The sequence below is a fragment of the Aquila chrysaetos genome, chromosome 8 (genome assembly GCF_900496995.4).
Source record: "Aquila chrysaetos chrysaetos chromosome 8, bAquChr1.4, whole genome shotgun sequence".
Lineage (NCBI taxonomy): Eukaryota > Metazoa > Chordata > Aves > Accipitriformes > Accipitridae > Aquila > Aquila chrysaetos.
In genome coordinates, this window is record NC_044011.1 from 41,010,283 (window position 1) to 41,033,924 (window position 23,642).

A 23,642-nucleotide genomic window follows, 5' to 3' on the forward strand; every position below is an offset into this window, starting at 1 on the left:
GGGGTAGGTTTGGTAAGTTCAGTGGACTGTGTTCGCTTTTTGTGTTGTAAAGGACTTCAGTGTTAGAGGGCTAGGCTTTGAGCCGCCAGGATCTTCAGCATCCCTCGGTGTGGGATCTGGGCCTAGAAGAATAGGCTCATTCACCACTGCCAAACTTGCTCCATCCTGTTCAGAACTTCGTTCTTGGGACCGACTTGTTAGTAATAGATGCATAAGCTTCATTGCAAACCTTGTTCAGGCTCTGAGTATGTCTCCTAGGTTCTCATCTTCTATTTCCTCCGATGCTTCCTGGCCTTCGTGAGCTGCATTTGTGAACTCTACTTTTACAAGTGAGTATTTAGAAGCTGTCTACAGTGAATGTTTTGGAGCAGTGTGAGTAGCGTGTTCAGTTACTGCCACGGGAAATACGCTCTGAAGCTCATGTGTAGATGTGTCTGGTAAATTGGGCTACTTCACAGTGAACCTTGACAGTATGTGTTCTCATGATAACTTAATGAAACATTGGTCAGAATTCCACTGTTAGGACAAAGTTGTATTCTCAGATCTGCCACCCACATCTCCACGCCAGCATTTTGTTGACTACACTCATTTTCTCAATGATGACAGCAAGCGGGGTGGGAGTGTTGTAAACTGAGCTCTGCTGGAGGAGAGACTGGTGCTGTGGTTGCTCGTCATAGTGAATTTTAGTGGAATACATTGATTGTTGCTGTCTGTAATGTATCTGCCAATGGTGTTTACATCCACCAAAAGCAGTAGCCTGAACATACAGTTATCTTGTCTAAGCTAGATTTTTATTCTTACCTGCTGCCTCTGCATTTGTGGCTTTCAAACTATTGCCTTGCATGACTTTTCTCTTGGCAATAGTCTGGTTTTAAGAATGTGAGCTGTGGCTTTTTGCATGATGGTATTTTGTGAGGGGTGAAAATCTTAGATTGATGTTGCCGTAGCAGTGCAGACTCCCTGAGATTTGCACAAGTGCAACAGACACTGGTAGAAGCCAAGTCTCTTCTAGAGTTTTGCACTAGTGTAACTTATGAGGATCAGAAATCCCAGGCCAGAGGCAGTCAAACTGCTCTTCAGGTTGCCTTCAGTGGCTGAGTAATGAGAATAACCCACCTTAAAGCTCTCAGGATGCTCCATGGATTATTTGTGGTTCTGCGTGCGTTGGGTACTGTTCTTTGATATACTGAGGATATTTTTGTGGTATCTAATTCTCTCTTGCTTCCTTAGGGCTGTGTGCAAGAAGTTTGGGCTACATGTGAGCCGGCTGATGTTGGCCTTCTTAGTACTCAGTACTGGGATGTTTTGCTCATCTGCAGGTAAGTGTGCTTAGCAATGATACTAACAATTACTTTTTCCGTAGAAACCAAAGACAGGTCCAGAAAGAAGAAAATCCACAGCACTAAAATACCTCTCTAGCAATTGTTTGTTGTATTCTGCTGCAGGTGTTTCTCATGGCAGGTGTGATGACAGAATAAGTGTTGATTCAAATTATGTTCCCTGCATCATCACTCTCTTGTATCTTTCAATTTCCAGGGTGTGTTTGTTTCTATTGTTGCCTCCAGTTGCTCTGCAATGGGCCATGCCTTTTAAACAGGGTCTTGGCCTACCTTCCTTGAACGTATTTTAATCCAAGGAAGGAGGGTCGGTCATATTTTGGCGTTGTCATTTGCATTTGTGTCCTGTCCCCTCTGGCTGGTTGTACCCATTTGCCTAGCCAACCACTGTAAGACTTATGAAACATCTGCTGTAGGTATTGAGTAAAGTGCAAAGAGAGACTTTGAGCAAGCGTGTTCTGTATCGTGTGCATACAGAAACTTAAAGGGGAGTACCACAACTTATGAATGCTGAGATTTCCTATTTTACCCTTTTTATGTTTATGGTGAGTGGAGAAAGGACTTTCCCTTCATTGTTTTTGCAGTGTCTTAGGTCTTGTCATTTTTCACTTACTTCCCACCAGTCTCTGCCCAGTTGTTTCAGAGACTGTACCTGGTCAGCTCACCTTTTCTGCTGTCACTTGAGCAGGTTAATTTTTTTCAACCTAGCAGAATATAGGGGGTGCAGCGTTACAAGTGGTAAGCCTGGATGCTGTCAACTGGTTACCACTGCTGAGTGCCACTGAGGAAAGAGGCCTTCATGCTTAAAGGAAGTATTTCTGGTCTTGGCAGAACAAGAAAAATAATCCTTTTTTTTTTTTTTTGCTTTCACTGAAATGAGAGTCTCCAGTAGAGCATCCCAGCTCCAATAGAATGAATGAGAGATGATTAGCCTTATCTTGGCCTCGTGCAGTTCTCCTCCTGTGGGAAAATTGTGCTAACCCTTTCTTTCCTTGTGTTGCAGCTTTCCTCCCAAGCAGCTTCTGCATGTACACCACAGTGATTGCCATGACTGGCTGGTATATGGACAAGACCTCTGTAGCAGTGCTGGGGGTGGCCGCTGGAGCCCTTCTAGGCTGGCCCTTCAGTGCAGCTCTTGGGTAAGAAGAGGAGGGCTCAGGAGTTTTGCACTTTGACAAATGTTTCTTGCCTGGTTGGGGAGAATGTAGGGGCTGGAGAGCTGGAGGAAGAAACTAGCAGGGACTGAGCTGCCAGCCTAGTCCAGGATCATTGCTACAGGCTTCCATAGCCTGATTTCTTTGCTTTTGAAGAACCTAGGTTGGGAAGATTCCTGACCCTAATATACTGAGAGTAAAACCTGAGTTGGATGACTGGAATATGGAGTGGAAGCAGAGCCCAGTGAAGTGATGGTTCTCTTCCAGCTACTGCCCCGCTTGCTTTGAAGGGGCAGGACAACCTGCAGTGGGGAAAGACAAAGTCTCCAGTTGATACCTGGTCTCTCTTTCAGGCTTCCTATTGCCTTTGACTTGTTGATACTGAAGCAGAGGTGGAAAAGTTTCCTAAACTGGTGTGTGGTGTCATTGATCCTGTTTTTGGTAAGTGCCTGTAACAATGCAAAGAGGGAATGGATCGGGCTTGCAATAGAAGGGGCGGGTTCCATTAAGAAAATCACATGGAGCTTTTGGGCAGTCCAGCCAAAAGCTTCTGGCACTTTAAGTAATAGATGCTTTCTTCCAGGTGCCCTTGGTAGTTGTGGACAGCTATTACTATGGGAAGCTGGTAGTTGCACCTGTCAACATTGTTTTATACAATGTCTTCACCTCTCATGGACCTGATCTCTATGGTGAGTTTAAGATAACAGGACAGGAAGGGAGTCGGCATTTTTCTTGCTACTGTCTTGCTACCGTCTTGCTACTGTGACCCACCAGGTCTCGATTGCCAATTCTTTTTCTGAGGTACTCTAAAGCAATAGCAGCCTGCAAGCTCCAAAGGGCTGCAGTTCCAGCTCTTTGCCACAGGATGTCTCTGTCGAGCTGGGAATCCGCAGGCCATTGTCGGATTTCTCAGCGCTGTGAGTTAGGCTGCTTTTGTTCACTTTCAAGTTCTGTAAACCGTCGTGAGGTGTCTCCGCGACACAGCAGAGAACTGTTAGTAGCAAACGTGCCTGGATGCTATGCGAGTGCAGTGGGCACAAGTGATACATGTGTGTGTTTGTCAGCTTTAATGGAGTTCTTGGCAGTTCCTCACAGTCAGGGTGCAGAACCCTGGGAAAGTGGGTAACAGTGCAGAATCCATAGTTCTTTCAGTTCACATCGGCTCTCTGCAGACTTCCTGAGTACATGCTGTGCCTTGGGAGTCTGCTTGCTTATTGGCGGTATATGGCCTGGATTTTTCTGGCAAGCAGAATCTGAGGTTACCATAAAGACATTTAATCTGCAGGCAAATCATCTGCCTACGAGGGGTTCCCTGGTACTGGCCATTTAGGATACTGGTGTGACCCTTGATGGCAGTGCTGTGTTGTTTGTCTGGGAGCTGCCACTGCATTAGTTATTCGTGTCATGTACTTCTAGAGCTGAAGAGTAGAAAAGTATTATATTTCCAGCAGGGCTTCAGAGGGGCTGGCGGAGACGTCAGGGGAGCTTAGGGCGCAGGATCCCTGCGTCATCTCTGTCATCCGCTTAAGTCCTGTCGAGATATTCTAGGAGGGATTCAGCAGTTGTTACCAGCAAGGCTTTCTCTGGCAGTGCCCTGCAGGCCGTATTTGCTGGTTCATTTGAAGGGCTGTTTTGGGTGGTGATTTGTTACTTGTGCAGTGGCACAGCAGGGAAACAGTTGCATTGCCATGGTTCTTCATCTCTGCAGGAAGGCTCTGAAGTCTGTTGCTGTGAAATTTCTGTAAGTAAACTCCAGGGTCTGTCTCTGATAGGTTTTGGCATGGGCTTGTGGCTGACCTTTTCCACACTGGTGCATGAGTTGTTTCCAGAACCTCCAGGGACCAATCTATTCTGAAGTGTTTTATTCATATAACATCCTCAGGCTAGTAGAAGAGCCTGCTTGAAATTGCTCTTCAATGCAATGTGGCCAGGACAATGCTGTGTGTTTAGAGTGCTTCAAAACACTTGGGAAAAATAACACTACCAGGGGAGATGAAAGGCTGGCCAGTCCCTTTTGGCTTTGGAGCTGGGATTTCCCAACTTTCACATGATGGGAGCAGGAACTACTGGAGGTTGCAGAGTCATCAACCGATGTCATCTTCAATGTAAGCATAACAGTGGTTTTCCTTTCGCCTGCAGACTGGAGTTCTGGAGACAAGGTTCGATCTCCTTCTGGGTAAATACAGTCTGTGCAATGCATATTTCCCTGGGGTGATTAGGTTTCTACAGCCAAGGGAAAGTTGTTTGTAAGTGTATAGCCCTAAGCCTGATCCTGAGGCTTTGGGATGTTTTTGTCTACATATGTTCTACGAACGCACAGTTTGTGACAATTTTTGTCCCACTTCCTGTGATCAGAGCCTTGCTGTGACTTGCAGTGTGGTGGCACTTTGGGAAGCTTTCTTCAGCTTGGGCGGAATGTGCTGGAGCTGTTTATATGACACCTTGCTCTGTTGAGTCCTGGTTCTTAAATAGAGTGAAAATAAATGAAATGCAGAAAGCAGACTGTTTATTCTATTAGCATTGAATCAGACTTTCTTAGAACGAGGGCTGTGACTCACGATCAAGTTATTGTGGCTTAGTGACTGCTTAACAGCTGAGCTACAGTTCCTGTCTGCATGCAGGCTTTTAGCCTGTGACAAACATAGAGTGGGGCATCTTAGCTTAAGCCTATTTTACAACTCCTCTGCTTTGTCCTGAGCTGCCCTCACCATTGCTGTGGTCAAGCTGCAGCATGATAGCTTGTTAAGTTCTGTTAACTTGTGTGTGAGTTTGATTTCTAGAATTGCTGCCAGAGCCTGTCGCAGAGCACAAAGTTCAAACCAGTTTCTGGCTCAGTGTGTGACAGTGCTTCCAGTTGCCTCTCCCCATGGAATTATAGTGCCCTGAACTGACTGGGCCACAGTGTTCTTCTCACTGCTTTCATCAGTCTCTCTCCTACAGCCCACACCTGCTCAGCTCTAGCATGTGGGATGCTTGCAGGAAATTAAATCTTCTGTCATGGTCTGAAGGCAATGCTGTGGAAGCACGTTCCCATCAGTACTGTGCATGGAGAGTTCTTCAGTGTCCCTCCCTCCTTGAAAGACATTGTTCCAGGCCAGGACTTGTATGCAATGGGGTTGGTTTTTTTTTTTTTTTACATTGCAGTTCTTTCTCGGATCACCTTGAGTCCTTGTGGATAACAAGAATAAAAGCATTTTCCCCTGGGAGGCATTGAGACTGAATGCCTCTGAATGGGTGAGTCATCACAGTGACCAAGCCTATTGCTTTTTGCCTGGTGTCTGTGAATTATTTAACTTGCCTGTGTAGTGCACTGTTCTTCTTTCATATTTTTTTTCCTCTTTTGTTTTTTCTCCTCACCCAGAGAAGAAAATCCCTCATTGGAGAAGGAGGGGAGGTTCCAGTGCTTAGTTCTTAAGGGCAATTAAGTCACACTGCAAAAAAATATGAGGAAGTAGCCTTTTTGTTAAAGCTGTGCTTCAGACCTCCTTATTAGCAGAGTCCCTCAGGACACCTCTGGGCCTTTAAGGCTGTATCTGGATTGTGGAGGAGGTGTGCTTCATGAGATGTGCTTCGTGAAGTGTGCTTCATTCCTGACTCCCAGGCTACCAATCAGAGACAGACTAGAGAGAGCCATAGTTAATTTCCTTTACTTTCCATAGCAGCCAGGGCAGGTAGAAGATTGACAGTACGGTCCCTGGTACTTGTCTTTAAAGATTTGGGATTTGGCTGTTCTGTGCAGCTTAACTGTAGCCAGAAAACACTGGAGGGTAACAGATTATATCAGTTTAAAAAGCTTTCTATCTCATCCTGGCATCTTCTATGATAAAGTGGCTGTTGTTTATAGCCGTGGGAGTGGGGAAGCAGGCTACGGAACCCAGTTCCAGTCCGTTTTGTATAAGGAGAAGCCTTAGTGCTCCACAGAAGTAGTTACTAGAGTAGCCTAACCAGTGTTAACCCTGCTGTAAGTCTTCAGAAACCTGTACTACTGCCTTAGAAGAGAATCTGGAGGCAGCAGGGCTGGGAAGAAACCAAAGCCCCCTTTACACACATGTCTACTGGAAGATTTACAGTGTGATACCCCAAACTGCCTCAGGTTTTCCCTCACAGACATATCCCAGTCAGCAGCCCTGATTTCTAGGAAGGGTAGTACCCTTCAGTCCTAAAATGATTTGCTTTCTGCATGTGTTCAAGATCTGTTACAGTGATTTTTTAGAATTGCAGTCCTTAAATAGGGAGAGTCATCAACAGAGTCTAGAGAAGGAGAAAGGGACGTTGGCACTATTGCAGTGTTGCCGTACAGATAACTGTCGTGTCCGTCACTTGACATGATCTTTCAATCTACCATATCCCACGTTCAGCCTTTCATAGGCTGAGGATTGTGCTCATGTGGGATTTGCAAGAATTATGATGCAGGTGGAGGGAGAGGGAAGGTGAATTTCTAATAATTCACTCCCTTAAGGCCCCTTACTCCCCAAAATCCAAATCTGTAATTACTGTTTGCTTTCAGTGCTAATAGCTAAAGGTTTTCTAAATGAACCTCAGTTGCTTGGACTTGGCCGTAGTAACTCCAGCGACATGTTTCTGACATCACTGGTGCAGCTTCTAATCATATTTAGCTGTAGGAGCTGCAGAGATTTTGGGTTTTCCTGGCTGCTTTTCAGTCGTCTGATTAATTTCAACATGGACCCTATTTAAGTGGCTCTGATTGCAGGAAATTGCTGCGGCATGTGACACATGTCACAACAGTGCAGTGATTAAAGCCCCCGCGTGTCATTTACTGACTGATTGAGCTAATCACACTGAGAGACTGGCAAGTGTGTGGAGAGGAACTGGCATTCCTTATTGTTCAGGATTTTAAGCATCCTGAATTAAGAGTCCAAATAAATGACAGTTGGACTGGAATTTCTTTCAATTTACATCCTTCAAAGCTTGCAACCAATATCCAAGTATTTCATGTTAGGAATCGGAGTTGGCTTGCTCCTGTTTGAAGCTACACTGTAAGAACAAATTGTAGTAGGGACACTTTAAACAGTGTTGATTCTAAGGAGGTACCAAAACTAGCATCTGGGTGAACTTTAGTGGCAGAGTCTTTTGTTGGAGTGAAGTGTGAATGTGAACTCTTTTTCTTGTTCCTTTTTAGTAGATTTTCTATTTCTGCCAGCATGGATTATACATCATCACTCCAGAATTATAATCATCTCTTATTAACATTGTGTGTTTTTGTGTTATTCCTCTGGAACTTCTTTGCAATTAGAAAGAATGAATTTGTAGTCAAATTTCCTAGTTTTATAATTTTCTGCCTCCACTTTCTTGCTGTGTAGGCTTTCTTAATGCAAACGTGAATTCACAGAACTCTGCTGGACAAGGCTGACTGTTAGAGTAGCTTGTGATTCATGAGCAGCAGATGTGATATTGATTATGACCCAGTGAAAAAGAAAGGAGAAAAATAATTTCTGAAAAGGAAGACAATGAAGTTTCTTGGGCAGACATGATTGTGAGATACTCTAGTACCTTTGTATGGCTTTTGACTAACTCTCGTACCACTGTTACGGCAGTTTTATGGGTGAGGGGCAGAACCATGAGACTGCTTCGATCGAAATGGCTCAGGCTCATTCCATGGGGCTGCATCCTTTGTCCAGCTGCAAGATCTTCTGTCCACAACCTTCCCATTCTTTGGTTCCAGTATGCTTGCAATGGGGAGAATTGATGTCTGCTGCTGATTATCTCAGTCTGTGTCAGGCAGAGAAGGAATGAAGCTGCTGTTACACCTAGATCTTGTACATGCTTGTATTTAAAAACACTTGTTTCCTTTTATCATGCTTTAGGTACAGAACCCTGGTCCTTCTATTTTATCAACGGCTTTCTGAATTTCAACGTGGCATTTATTTTGGCACTGCTTGTGCTGCCACTGACTTGTCTCATGGAGTGTCTGCTTCAGAAATTTCATGGTGAGTGTAAGACAGCTGTGAGAGCCAAGCACAGAGAGCCCAGATCTCAACCTTGTTACTAAATGGAGAGCTTACCTGCCAAAGCAGCTGTTCTTTATTGGAAGTGAAAGTAGGTTCAAGGAAAGTCTTTGGAGTAATAGGAAAGTTCCTAGAGCTCATTACTCAGTTCAGTGTTGACCCCACAATGGAGTTGCTGTGTAGAAAGAACAGGCAGTGAGATGAATCTACTTACATGTTGTCTGCAAAAGGGCAGAAACGTGTTTTTCTCTTTAAGGATGATTCCTGTATTCCTTGCCTCTACCTCAAGAAGAACAGTATGTTATCAGGGCTGAACTATCCATACCCAGAGTAAGTTTAACAAGTTGTATGGTACATAACCTTCAGCCAGACATGCAAATGCATTAGAAATAGCCCCGTCAGAAATCTTAAGGGGGAAGAAACTATGTACCCATTGTTGTTTCCATCTTATCTGCAGCTGGAAATGGTAGCCTTTAGAGTTATTTGGGGAGCCTTTTGCTGGCTCTTCCATTGTTACTTTTTTACACCACTGCCAGAATGTTTTCTGCAGCAGCTTGAGAGAACGGAGTTATTTCCTTTTTGATTGTTGGGGCCGAACCTACAAATAGGCATCCTCTGGTCTCTGCTGCTGCTGCCCCTATTGGGATTGAACCTGGACTCTTCTGTGCACTGTGAAAGGCACTCAGCTCACAGGACTGAGCCCTGACAGGACAGTCTTGCTACCCTATGCTTTGGGAAGTGTTCCCGTAGGTGTGGATATACTGAGAGTAGAGAAAGGAGGAACAAGAATATTCCATCCTTCACGTTGGGCTTTCTCTTAAATAAGATGACATCAGTTTAAACACATGACATTTGGCAAGTAACTCTAGAGAGGAAAAAGGTGTTGAGGAAGTGTGAATTCTTCTCTGCCATTTTCCTAAGGAAGATTCATTAAGTGTCAGCAGCAGTCTCCAAATTCATCAGTCCAGTTAGTGCTTTGCTCTCTGATTTTTTTTTTTTTACTGAATACAAGAAACAATAACATTATAATCCCTGCTGAAAATGTATGTTAACACATATTTGCTTATATCTGTTCCTTGGATATGACTGACATACTGTCAGAAACCAGTAAAAGCTCAGTAGGAGATCCTGTAAATGCTAGATTTCCTGCTGTTCACTTGGTGTTCTTGTACTTAACAGCAGGAGCAATTCTAACAAGTGCTTTGTTCTTATTGTCTGTGAAATGCCGTTAGCTTAAATGCTTAACTCTGCTTTTGGGAGTAGCAAGAGGGCAGAAAAGTGACTGAAAATTGTCAGGCACTGTAGAACCCTCCTCAGTGTGACTAAAATTCAGGGTAATTGTTGTTATTTTTGAAGCAGTTATTTCCTCCATTAAGCAGAAGGTGCCTGAGAGACCTCTCATGCTGTTATTTTTGTAATGAAGCAATGAAGGTTGTGGAAACTTCAGTTGCTAAACAACCATTTGTAAGTGGAAGGGTAGGTCTAGAGAGATCCTTTCTGATCTTTGTGTGTATAGCATAATATACAGCAGGAAATCTAGTACTTCTGACTGCCCGTTTAGACATGTCAGTTCTGGATGGGTTTTGTCTCTTGCTTGAATTCAGTAATGCAGTCCCTTATTTTCTGCTTTTGGTCTTCTAAAGTCTGCTGAAATTGTTATATGGTAGGAATCTACAAAAATTCTCTCATCAAAATTCTCTATTGACTGTTTGGACATGCTACCTGGGTTTTAGCAACATGGCTGCTCAGAACATGGTGTGTTTGGGTCTGAAGAATAGGCTTTTGAATGTGAGATATGATTGTGCAAGAGGGGGAATAGGATAAACCCCTCATTCTTACATTACTTCTTTGCTGACTGTTTGTTTCTTTCAGTTCAGAATCTAGGCCGTCCCTACTGGCTGACACTAGCTCCTATGTACATTTGGATCATGATTTTCTTCAGTCAGCCCCACAAAGAAGAGAGGTTTCTCTTTCCCATCTATCCCCTCATCTGTCTCTGCGGTGCTGTGGCTCTGTCTGCTCTTCAGGTAAGTTTTAGTGGAACATGTTTTTTTAATGAGCTCATACCTTTAGGAAGTGTAACTGCTAGCTGACTTCTTTAACGTTTCTTACCAAAGTTTGGGAACATCTTCAGAATATGTGCATCTGTGACACAATCTACAGTGATTACACAGTTCAGGACTGTCCTATACATAACTTTTGATCATCGTCTTTAATCTGTTAGCTGGTACAGTTTTCATTTTTGAACCATTTTTCATGGATAGGTATTGAGACGCTGGAAGCAAAATCCATAGCTGTTCTAATACTGAAGTGTGTGTGTGTGTGTTGCTGATTTTACAAATTAAACCATAATCTTCCTGTACAGGTTGATTGAGAGTATGTGGAAAACTGTTAGCCATCTGTAAAAAGCAAAAATAGTTGGGATTTCCCTCCTGAGCGTTGTACAGAATGAGCTCATGTAATAATCTTGGACTTCAGTGCAGACTGCTTAACAGCCCAGCAAAAAAAGATCAAATTTCATGGCTTTATAAGGTGATCACATTAGGAGCTTGTCCGGGATTGTATGAAGTGATAAATGGTTGAGAATATTTCCTTGCCACTAATTATTTCATGATGACTTTGAGTTGTTCTCCCATCCCAAGCAGGAATTTCTGGTGAGGAGCAGTTGTGATGTTGTAGTGCCAATACAACACAGCATCCAAGAGATGTCATGAAGATCAGTAACTTGCTTATAGCATTGTGCCTGCTTTGTCTGTTGTTAAGCTTTAAGGGGCAGGAATGTGTGTGTGTAGGAAATGCATTTTGTTGTATCCTATTAGGAATCACTGATTTGAAAAAGGAAAAGCGATCTTGTTTAGGCATCGGGAAATTGCATTGGGCATTTGGCAAAGCCAAAAATTGGATGTTTTGTTAATATCACTTGAGACACTTCATAGAGTAAAGCACTAATATAGGTTGATATAAACCTTCCCAAAGCTCAAAATTATTCATCTTTCATCTGTTAAAGAGGAGCAGGAATGCAGTCACTAGTCCCCGTCAGAGCCTGTTCCATCTGTTTGGCCTCATTCTGCTATTACTCTTCTGTCCTGCTATGCACCACTGCTGGCTGTTCCTGTCCTGGGCTCCCCACCAGCATTGCCTGCACCCCTCAAATCACTCTCACTCTTCCACTGGTCAGTTACTATTCTGACTGTTGACCTCCCATCACTGCTGATGCCTTGCAGTGCTAAGCTGGAGCAGCCCAGATGGGTTTCAGTCCTTGCATTTGTACAGGATCAAGCTCTGTAATGTCAGCAGTTTTATGGCACTGACCGAGAATTGCTATGTGCTGTCAGAACGTTCATCAGAGGGCAATGGTTTAGGACCTTTGCCAAATATAGCTTTAGGAAAATCTAGTGTATATTTCTGTCCTGCATATTTTAACACTGCTTGATGACATTTTGTCCAGTATTTAGTATCCAGCTGAGAATTTAGAATTCATTGCCCACTAGTAGTACAAGCTTGTCAGAGTCTACTCCTCCAAACCATGTGGACCCGGCTGTTATGAGAAAAATGCAAACAAGACAAGAGGAACAGAAATCAGATTAGGATAGGAAGTGAATAATCACTCCCGCAGAAAGGCAAAGGAGGAGGGAGGGACCAAGCCAAGTATTGAATGTAGTTCCTCCTGGATATTCCCAGAAATGCTTTTTAAATTAGAAAACCCTAAGGGGCTTTTCTTTCAACAGTTTCAGGGTGGCGTGTGTTTAAAGGTAGATGTAGAATGTCCTGTGTGTTCTTTTATCCACTTCAAAGCTGTAGTTTGTGCAGACAGGGTAAACAACCATAAGTCACTCAGTAAATCTGGGTAATGGAACTTCTGTTAGAGAGGAAGTCACTCCAGCATTGAAAATGAAGTCTGTTTGTGTAGGAAAGTTCTACAGAAGTGTCTGAAAGGGACATGCGCTGCTGGTTCACCTGGGAACAACCAAGCTGGAGCCCTGGTAAAGAGTACTTTACAGCTTGCCTAGAGGCTTTCCTAGGGAAAGAGCTGAAAACGTCTTTAAATACCTTAGATTATCAGTTAAGAAATGTGACTGAAACATGTGAGTTTCTGTGCATTTTTTATGGGTCTGAATGAAAAAATGAAGACCAAAGATCTGGTGTGAGATGCAGGCACTGCTGTAAGGTCCTTATGAAAAATAACATTTTGCTGAACATACCAGAGTTTGAGGAATTTTATATTGTCTTTTTTATTATTCTTTCCTCAGAAATGTTACCACTTCATATTCCAGCGCTACCGCCTGGAACACTACACAGTCTCGTCGAACTGGCTGGCTCTGGGGACTGTCTTTCTCTTTGGCCTTTTGTCATTGTCACGCTCTGTTGCCTTATTCAGAGGTTGGTATTTTAGACTTGTCCTGTGCTTTCATGGGTATTGGTCTTGGCAAGTCTTAAGGCCTGCCAAAGTTCTGCTGCTTTGACTATAGCAGCAGAGTAGAAATAAGGAACCTTGAAAGTTTGGATGTCACTGTTGCAGGGAAAAGAGTAAGTTCTAATGGTCACCATTAATGAATGATTATACACATGTGTGTGTGTATGTATATGCACATTCATATATGTATGTATGAACGTATGTATGTATTCATGTATGTATGAATGTATCAACAGAATTGTATCAGTTAAAAATCTGCTGCCCTTCATCTTCAGCCAGTACAAATATACTGGTATAAAACCTGTACCCAGGCTAGTTAAAGCAGATACTTTAACTTTCAAACATATGATCCCACTTGAAATAGCATTTTCCCATGTAAAACTTGTAATTAGGTGCATGTGTCCTTAATGGAGATGAATTAGATATAGTCCTTAAGTACTTTCTTGAATCAGAGCCATGAAGTGAACCTTCCCACCTCATCAATATTTTTTTGCTTGATGGTAGCCTTTGACAGTCAGGATAGGAGAATGTGAATAAAGGTGGTGGGGTACAAGCACTTCTAAAAGGAGGGGGAGCTTTGGAATCGAGCCACTTTTTAGCATAGACCGATTCATTTGTTCAAAAAGTTATCAGTTAGAAAGTTATGTATGAACAATTTTTTGTAGTCTTTCAAAAGTAGTCATGTAAATATCACCTATTTCTTTAGCCTTATTTGCAACTTTCTGCCTTCCGTAGGCTACCATGGGCCCCTGGACCTGTACCCAGAATTTCACAGGATTGCTACTGACCCAAGTATTCACACTGTGCCAGAGGGGAGACCCGTTAATGTCTGTGTGGGAAAGGAGTGGCACAGATTTCCAAGCAGCTTTCTCCTGCCAGATAAGTAAGTTGTTTAATGTAAAAGGTACAATTTGGTGAGATTCGTAAGGAGGGGCACTTCTCTGAAGAAGTATTAAGAAGTATTTATGGGAGTAACCTTCAAGACTGCGTATCTCTGTTGACACCAGCATATCCAAACCAAAGGATTCTGAAGTTTGGTGTCAGCAGATTGTGTTGGCCACAAGCTACTGGAAATTTGTGGTGTGACTGCTCTTCTAGCAGGGCTGTCTACCCTCAGGAATGAAATGTCCTTGGTTATGCTTTTCGTTTTCTCCACACAAAATGTTACTAGCTCCTGCATTTTCCTGCTGAGCTTTCTGACACTGTTCTCTGCAGTTGGCAGCTCCAGTTCATCCTGTCAGAATTCAGGGGCCAGTTACCAAAACCATTTGCCAAGGGACCAATGGCCACACGGATCATTCCCACTGACATGAACGACCAAAACAAGGAAGAGCCATCTCGATATGTGAGGATTATATTCGTCTTTTCTTTTCCTTACCTTACTGTATAATTTGTATTATTATAATGCCTATGATTGGGTTTTCCTATTTTGTTTCCTGGGGACTATACAAGTTACAGAACAAAAATGGGCTCTCTGCAGCACTTGGAAATTTCCCCATTTATGTGAGTGGTTTCTGTTTGCATTTCATCTGCCTATTTTCATTTCAAGACATAATAATAATAAAAAAAAAAAAGAAGCAGAAGAAGTAATAATTCCTAGTTATTGCAATTTTGGGTTAAGTATAATGTGTTACTGTGATCACAGGAAAGTGAACTGAATGAGTAGTTTGAAATCCCCCACAGAAAATGTTTGTCACTGAGCAGGGATTGAAATTTGCCTTTGTACTTTCCTTTCTTTTAAAATATAAATCTATTCATCATATTTGCAACTGAGAAGGAGAAACTTAATTTGGAACTTCACTGAAACAATTGCATCAGTGATTTAAATGGGAATCTGTTAAGATAATGTATACTGGTATATTAGTATGTTACTTTTCCTGGTTGTATTGTGTTACTTAAACAAGAAGAGTGCACACATATGAATATTTTAAAATTATTGTCAGCTAACTTCTTTAAAATTATTTAGTAGGTTAAATCTTAGCAGTGCACTAAATATTCTTTGCAGTGCACTAGATACTTAGTCATCCTTTCTTTTTTGTCCTAAGGGTTGAATGAGAGGAACTGCCAAGAAATGCAGTCCTTTCTTCATTCTCTCTTAGCTCCTTGGAGGATAGCTTTGGTATGTCCATCAGTATATAGGAAGCACTCACATGTAGTACACCAGGTCTCTGGTTTACATGAGTGGGTCTGTCCTGGCTGAAGACAGTAGACATGTGCTTGTTTATGTGACTCATGACTTTGGCCTGTTAGAAATTGTACAAGCACTTGTGATTTGCTCACAGAAGTGGATGAAAGGCAGTACTGTAACACAGGAGCAAACTGCGGGTAAAAGCAGGGATCAATCTTCTGGGTTAAAGCTCTCTTATTTTGAGCCTCATTATGTAGTTACTGGAAATGGGAAGGAGGTGTGTTCCCACCTGAGAGAAGCTGTCTGCTGCAGTGCATTTAATTTACAAAATCTTTACCTGTGGCGTATTTTTAGCACAGACAGCTGGCTGGTGCACAGCCTGTGACTAATGGAGCAAAACACACTTTTGTTTCATGGTTGTTTCTTAACGTCACCCTACAATTTTGTTATTTCTCATGCAAGCAAAAACACTTAGGACATTAGAAATTAGTTACTAAATGTGAATTTTAAATGGGGTTTTAAAACTTTTACTTCTGACCTGCTAATAACACCAAGAGAACAAGGTATTTTCACAAGTTTAGTTAGCTTACAAGTGCAAGCATACCCAGATTTAGAAAAAAAACCAAAAAAACAGTTAGCAAGCACTGGAAAGGACCATCATAGCGAATAAATCTAAATAGCATGAGTCTGTTGGTCAATTTAAATGGGAGAAAACAAATGGTTCAAAAGGATTATCTGAGCCATGGACAGCTTAAAACCAATTAATGGCTCCAGAAATGGGACTGATCTCTCTGTTTCAAGTATAAGTATTTATTACTGCTGTGCTTGAAAATTGAAGAGTAAATCTCAGTGTTTCTGTTGCTATGAGACACTGGGGAAAAGAATGATTTGATCTTGTTTTGCAATTCTTCCTTCCTCAATCATGTTGAACAGCATCTTAACTTGTACTTGTCCTACTGAGGAGATTAATTTGTCTCTAAAACTGCTAAGAAAGAAATAAGGAGTATTATTTCTTAGAAAGATGTATCCAAGCAGGAACAGTAGGTTAGGCCTAAACCTGAAACTGTTAAAAACTCCTGACTTCAGAGGAAATTTAACTACTTTATTTTCACTTCTTTTCCAATTTCCTTTAGCTCTGTTTTGAACCATAGGAACCACCTGAAGCTTGGTTTCATTTTGGAAATACGCACTTGAGTGATCAGTAAAACATCTCTGGTTTTGCTTAAAACAGTTGAAGTTTATCTGTGGTAAACCAGACAAGCTCCTGTTGTGCTCTGTGTGGCCAGGCTAACATCCATCCAGACACCAGTGAGAGACGTGTGGCTGCAGCAGTACAGCAGCAGGCTGTGCACTTAGCTCCATCTCTGTACTATACTGTGCTCACTCCTGTTATTCAGGATGTGATCAAGTGTAGTTCTCCACCACTTAGCATAGCGGTTGCATCAACTAAAAAAAGAGTGGGAGGAGGAAAAGGAAAGGAGAACAGAAGAGGATAGGATGTAATTTAGAAATTCCTTGCAGCTCCGTTTACTAAGACTGACTTCTTTCTACAAAGAAACATTTCAAGGTCTGTACATGACCAAAATCTTGTGTAAATCCCCAAATAAATGCATAGGTGCTGTGTTGGCCCTCTGACCAGGATGAATATTATCCTTAGCTTCACTGTAACTTGTAAGAATGCACTGTGCTCTACTTGGAATCGTAGAAGGGAAATCTGTCTTTCAGCTGGCAGATAATTCATATGCATTGGAAGTGCCAGCCCTTTTAGGGGAGCATTTAGAATGGAAGAAGTGAGATCAGTCTTAGTGCTTGAGGCAGTAACTTGTCTTTCTCTGAATGACTCTACATCACTTACAGAAAAACTTAGTTAGTGGTTTGGGAGTCTTTTTGCTAATGAGCCAGAACCTCTCTTAGGGCCTGGAATGTTCTTCTCATACAGTGCAAGAAGTGGATTCAACATTCTCCTCAGCTGAGCTTCCCATTGTGTAATTTCATTTGCCACTCAGTTGTGATGCCACGGAGCCATCTGGTATCCACCTAATTAAATTGTTTTCAGCCTAAATTGTTACAATAAACCCCAAAGGTGCTTCAGAAAAGTGAATTCAAGCACGTCCAAGGAAGTTTGCATACAATTTTGTGGGAATGCAAACTGAAATGTGGGATCCCGCAAGGAGGAGTTTGAGGGAGTAAGACAGAATAAGACATGGTCATCTTGGAGAATCTCAGCTGCCTGCATTTAGGGTAACTGATGGGTAGAGGCCTTTGCAAACCTGGTTTAAGGGGTCTTAGATTTTCATTTGACTAATCCAGCTATAGCTGCCCTGCCTTTTTCTTCATCTTTTCAATGTGGCAAATGTATGCAGTGAGTGACTCTAAGGAAATTTGTTTCCTTGTTGAAACACCTGGTCATCACACGTAACCTTTTTTTTCTGACTTGATGAGATGTACACACTGTTGTGCAACCAGCAAGACACGACTGTGTATGTTGTGTTCTGCCATTGTTAACTAAAGGGAAAACTGCCACTTGGGAGAGCTGGCCTCCTAAGGAGTGCATATAGATCTCTTACAAAGGCCATGGGCCCTCTGTGTAAAAGTCAGTGAAACCAAATGGAGCAGAACTTGTTGCTCCCCAAACTTGGATCATGTTTCTTCCAACAGGCACATAACTTATTAATGTGAGTCCTCCTCCTGATAGGGACCTTAGTCTTTCCCTTCCAGCCCCTGCTGCCCTGACTGTTTGCAAAAAAAAAAGAAATAAATCTGGAGAGGTCTGTCATTTTACAAAGGTCAGTGATGATCTGACCTTGCAAGAACTCCCCTGTAGCTTGCGCATTGAAAATCTTGTGCATGAAAAAGGTGAGATTGCAATCTGCATTCTGTTCAGAGCCCCTGAGGAATGAATAAGGACCAAGAGTTTGTGTCACCAGCTGAGAGACAATTTTTTTTGCATGTGCACTGTTGACAGGATCTGATTATGATGCTGTGTGATGCTGGGGCCACGGAGCCTGTTTCCAGACATTAATTCAGCACAATGATTTGTTTTTGTTGCTGTCTTCAAAAAAATCTTGTAACCAGTTTATACCGAGACACATGATGGAAGTTCTTAGCCTAGCACAAAAATTTCCTTACGGGTCACTTAGCCTCCTCATGAATTTCTTTCCTGGGAGTACACTGGATTGCTAGTGGAAGATGTCCTTGTTTATACCTGGGAGTGGGAAGGAGACATGTTAGAAGCATGCACCTGTCCTCCGGTTCATGCAGTTGGGAGTTCAAACACAAGCTTGGCAGCAGCAGGGTGTTTGGGAGGAGCTGGCTGGACCTTTTATTTGCTTGGCAGTTTCCCTGGTGTTTGCTGAGCTAATAGGGCTGGGATTAGATGGCACAAAGTGGCCTGGCATTCTGATAACCCTGTCCTGCTGCATGCAGGGATTGGTGGCAGCTGTAGACTGAGATACCACAGTTGAAAACTTGGTATTTTTCCTAAATTCCCATGTTAAGTCCCCTTCCTTTCTCCTTTGTATTCCACCTGGGTGAAACATCCGTGCAACTAATGAGACTCATGTTACAATTTGCAAATATTTATTGATTGGAAGTTATGCCCTGTCTTCTGTTCCGCTTAACCTGAGCAAGGACTCTGGTGATGTAATTTTTTTTAATCTAAATGCATGTATTCTACTTCCCTGATGTCTCCCAAATAAAAATACCTAGATTATTGAAGGAAATCACCAAGAATTACTAGGATGTGCTGTACTTCACTGGTGTTTTTTCTCAGAAATTCAAAATACTGTACTACGTTTTAATGTACAATGCTTAATAACATATGAGGCAGAAGTGGGAATCATTAGTCCCCTTCATCAGTTGGGAATATTGTAGTGCCACAAGGCTGGCTTGCAGACCAACAGAGCCAGAAAAAGCACGCAGGAATTCTGTGTGTTCTCAGTTGACAGAAAGAAGTACTGGAGATAGAACTTTCAGATTAATCTGATTGGAAGTGGCACAAGAGCATAAGATAGTTGCAAGTATCAGTCCTGTTGACTTCTAGTGCCTCTCAGGTCACTACTGCAAGCTCTTGCCAGACGGTGCCTGATATGTGAAAGTGTGACCTTTGGCTGACAAAACCTAATGTCAGCAAAATACCCAGGTACAGAGGCAATACGTGGTGGAAATTGCTTTGCTTTAGTGGCTGAAAATCATTATGCCAGCAAAGCTCAACCTTGCTGCTGCTGTACACTGCATCTGAGAGGCGCTCATTCTTCTGGTGTATTGTAACAATGTAGCTACCCTGGTACAATTTAAACATGGATTTAGGCTTGGGATTATTTCACTTTTGAAAATGTGACTTAGATCACTTAAAGACACTTAGATCTTCAACAGGAGGACATCAGCCCTTATTTGTAACCTATCCTCTCTTCTAGATCTCTTACACTCAATGCAGAGGTTTCTACACAATGTAGACTCTTGTTGGGCTACCTCATATGAAATTTATCTCACATCTGATGATTATTATTAAAATGAAATTTGTCCTGGTAGGAGCTCAAGTCTTCTTTGTACTTGACAGTTCACATTTGTCTTGGCAGAGTTTTTATTCCTCAGCAGCTCAAGTGCACATCTGTAGGGGTACCTGTGAGGAGGGGCGAGAAAAGGGCAGGAGGTGGGGGCTGTTAGGCAGAAAGGACAGAGGATATTCATATAAATGAACAGTACAGCCTGTTCATATCCAAGAGCACTCTCCCCTGCAGGAAGGAGAAGGTTGCATAACGTGAGTCTCCTGAGGACATTGCCCGCAGCTCATTTATCTGGGAGGTCACACGCATAATTCATTCCTGTGATGTTCCCAATGCTTCCTCGAATGCATTTTCATAATTTGGCAGGGTGTTGCCAAACATTTTGGTCAGGACAGAGCAGTTAACTTGCGTCATAGGCAGCTGATAAAGGCATGACTGTGCTGATACCAAGTCCACATGGTCTGAGAGTTGCAATGTGATGTCCATCTGCTGCAAATGAGGCAGTGAGGGTCATCAGTGCTACAGGGCAGGTTATTCATGCACAAACCCCACCATAATTTGAGCCAGACACCAAGCTTACTCTACCAGAACTACTTACTGTTTTCTATGATTCTGCTTAAGCCCTGCCATGAGATGAGAAGACCGGTACCATGAGGCTTGCAGAGTTAACAGGTTGTGAAGCTTGTGTGATCCTTGTGGGTAACCCATATTGATCTGTATGTGTTCTGAGCCAAATGTGCTGGAATTACGTGCAACTGATTCTAAAAGCACTTCCAAAGAAGGCATGAAAAATTAGGTGAGTGAGGGGATTTCTTTTGCAGAAAGTTGGCAGATACACTGTTTCTTACAGGAGGATAAACCTGAGGGTGAGGCACTGGCTCCCCTCAGCCTGATCTGGTCTGTACTTTGTTGTCTTTCTTGGGCAGTAGGTCAAGCCTTTTGTGTGAACTTGACTGTACATTATTTAGGGCCAGGACAGCACCTATACAAGGTGTTAATTGGCAGCGTCTTTGGATGTTTATACATTACAAACAGTTCATGATTATGACAAATGAGTGCCGAGTTGGTACACTTCCCAGCATCCATGTCTAGTGTTCCTCTGGTCTACAGAAATATTCCTCTGGATGTGCCTTGACATAAGGTGCCCTTCTCACTGTTGTGCATGCACTTTGGGGCAGAATTCATGAACTGCTGTTAACAGTAGTGATAGGAGTAGTTATCCATAGATCACTCAGAATGAGACGATGTACTGGAAACTGCAAAGGTCTGTCCTTTTCAGAGTTTTTATCAATGATTTGCAGGGGGGAAGGAGAAATAGGCAATAGACTTATTAAATAACAAATGATGTGAGAGAAAGTATGTAATTAGAATTCAAAGAGATTTTGACAAATTAGAGAAAGGATTAAAAAAAAAAGGATGAAATTTAGAATGGACAGTGCACTAGACAGAAATAATTAGGTGAATAAATGCAGGTTGAAGACTAGACAGTTAGGCACAAGTCCTTCAGGAAAGGATCCAGGGGTGCAATGAGTCACTGGATGAATACAACTTAGTAATGCCATGCTGCTGTGTAAAGAGATGAGCCACATAGAGGGTTATATCCACAGGAGCATGTTGTACAACTGTTGCTTTGCTGCTCTGCATTAGAAGGTCCTTCATTAAAGTGCTACATTCTGCTTTGGGCACTGTATTCAGGAGAGATGTGACTAATTGAAGACCCATAAGAATGATCACAGGGGTAGAAAACATGACTATAGAGTAAATTAGGGTTGTAGAGAAGACAAGAACCATCTTCAGATAACAGAACTCTAGTATGTAAAAACTATCACAAAGAAAATGATGTTTTCCTTGTTCAGGATGTAAAACAAGTAGGAACAGGCATGAACTGAGACAGAAAAAATCCAGTGTAGACATCAGGAAACCTTTCTAACAATAAAGATAGTGAAGTCTTGCCTGGGGAGCTTGGGGAGTCAGCATTGTAAGAAGTCTTTAATAGCTAGTTAGAGAACCACCAGGAAAAACATCAACAGAATTGGTTCTGCCTCCTCAAATTCCCCTCTGTGACTTGCCAGTTCCTCAGTAAGAGAGCTGGCAGTGGTGCTTCCTCAGAGGGGGATCCTAGGACTCTCTTCCTATGATCAGAGCAGTAGTGGTAGCTTGCATTCCCCCATAAAGGTTTTACTTGAACACATTCAAAATATTTTACCATGTATCTTGCATGAAGCATTTGCCTGTTGCTAGAAATTTAACCACCTTCTCATTGATAAGTAACAGCCTGTATAAATGAACACATACAACCAGAAGCCTACAGGAAATAAATGACAAGAATGTCTTTCTTTCTGCAGACTGACATTTCCAAATGCCACTATCTGGTGGACTTGGATACAGCAGCTGAAACCCCAAGGGAGCCAAGGTATTCCTCCAACAAAGAAGAGTGGGTAACCATTGCCTACAAGCCATTCCTAGATGCTTCCAGGTATGCTTTACACATTTGAGAGGGAGGGAGAAAGGCTAGCAGGTCTGTGAATGATTCTGTTCAATTATCAGCTTGCAGAAGTAGCTATATAAAGGGAAGAAAGATATATTGGCAAATGCCAGCTTGAAATCCAGTTTCCAGTAAAGGCAGCTTGCTCGCTACAGTGGAGCCTTTGTCAGACTTGTACTTGCAATATTTATGACCTAGGTTGCTTTAGAGGGCGAAGCTAGCTCAGAAGGGTAATAAGAAGGATTATTTTTAAAAAGAATCCTCCCTGTGCACTTCTTGCTGAAGTAATGTTTTTTGTTTTGCTTTCTAAAGAAATGAGGTGTATGTCATCATCTCCCAACAGACTTTTGGATCTGCTGTCTTGTTTCAGCCAAATTCCAGACAGGTGTAAGTCAGTCTCAAAGAGCATGAGCTCTTACAAATTTTATGAAAGCTGACAGACAGAGAGAGGAGGCAATCTCAAGTGAAAAGTCAGCAAAGTCACACCTTTATTAGGCATCAGAGAATCCATGGAAGAGACCTCTGTTAGAATCCATTCTTCATTAGTTTAGCTGCTCACTGAACAACTTGCTTGTGTGTCTGAATAGGAATTTCCAGGAGAAGCAGAGTTTGAAATTGCTCTCCTCCAGGCTAACGGGGTGGAATCAGGGTTGTCAAACTGTCAATACATTCCTGCAAATACAGAAACCCTCAGCTGTAAGGGGATAGTTATTTAGTCATTTAAAGCTCTGGTCGCGGAGCTGTCATAACAGGACAGAGAGGCTGACTGGAAAAAATCTCTGTAAAAAACTAACACAGGGTTCAGTGCCCTCCTATTTTCTATGTGAGACCTTATTACTTCCTAGTAACAGGACCCTCCAGGGAGGGGGCTGGTAAAAGCAGTTGAACAGTGAGAAAGAGTGATAATGTTAGAGCATCTCCCAAGAGTGCTGTAATGTTCCCAGCTTGCTGACACAAACAAGTTTTCTTGGCAAGGTCTTTCATTAACTATGTTTTCTGAGAGACCTGCTGTTATATTTGGGCAGGACTTTAGGAAGAGAGAATGAGATGGCCAATGAGTCTTATTAATGAGGCAATAGAAGCATCTGCATAAGAGTTTTGCAAAGGACTCCTTGACAGAGCATATACCCCTGAATGTACATTTCTGCTTTGAAGACATATTCATGTGTTTTTAAAGCTGGTTTATCTCGCTATCTTCTGCTGAACAGCCAACCTTTGATTGTTTCGACCTGATCTAAAGTCCTTTGAAGTCAATCAGAGGCACTGAGTCAGGTCCAAATGAGCCTTAAGACACCTTGGGTTAACCATGAGAATGTAATTTGCTAGGTGTGCTTTCAGAGGTAGCAGCTGTCTGCCACAGAGATGCTAGCCTGCCTAATGAAAGCAAAGGGAATTATTCTGGTATGGCTGTACATCTCCCAGACTTCTCCAGCATGTCCTGGATTCTCCATGGCTTCTTTCCACTTTTGTTCACTTTTCCTGTACTTAGCTAATGTTTGGTAGAGAAGGATTTGGTCTGCCTCATGGGGCTTTTTGGATTATTGCACTTTCAGCCCCACCCATAGCCTCTGAGCTTTTGATTAAAGCTCATGAGAGACATACCACTGTTCCCTCTTCTGAACCCGTTTTGTATCCCCTTAGAGGCTGTGCCTT

General features: G+C 42.4%; 1 protein-coding gene across 4 annotated transcripts in view; it reads left to right on the forward strand.

Annotated features, from left to right (window-relative positions):
- The window catches only part of ALG9 (ALG9 alpha-1,2-mannosyltransferase), a 34,650-nt gene that overhangs the window by 2,024 nt on the left and 8,984 nt on the right, over nucleotides 1-23,642 (forward strand). For 3 of the 4 annotated variants that reach the window (XM_030022788.2, XM_041125445.1, XM_041125446.1), the window contains exons 4-14: nucleotides 259-329; nucleotides 1,231-1,319; nucleotides 2,341-2,476; nucleotides 2,845-2,932; nucleotides 3,075-3,180; nucleotides 8,317-8,439; nucleotides 10,330-10,484; nucleotides 12,708-12,837; nucleotides 13,607-13,754; nucleotides 14,087-14,216; nucleotides 21,850-21,980. In XM_030022788.2, coding sequence (XP_029878648.1) covers nucleotides 259-329; nucleotides 1,231-1,319; nucleotides 2,341-2,476; nucleotides 2,845-2,932; nucleotides 3,075-3,180; nucleotides 8,317-8,439; nucleotides 10,330-10,484; nucleotides 12,708-12,837; nucleotides 13,607-13,754; nucleotides 14,087-14,216; nucleotides 21,850-21,980 — 1,307 coding nt within the window. The remainder of the gene's footprint in view (nucleotides 1-258; nucleotides 330-1,230; nucleotides 1,320-2,340; nucleotides 2,477-2,844; nucleotides 2,933-3,074; nucleotides 3,181-8,316; nucleotides 8,440-10,329; nucleotides 10,485-12,707; nucleotides 12,838-13,606; nucleotides 13,755-14,086; nucleotides 14,217-21,849; nucleotides 21,981-23,642) is intronic. The other variant, XM_030022790.2, reaches the window with a different exon arrangement.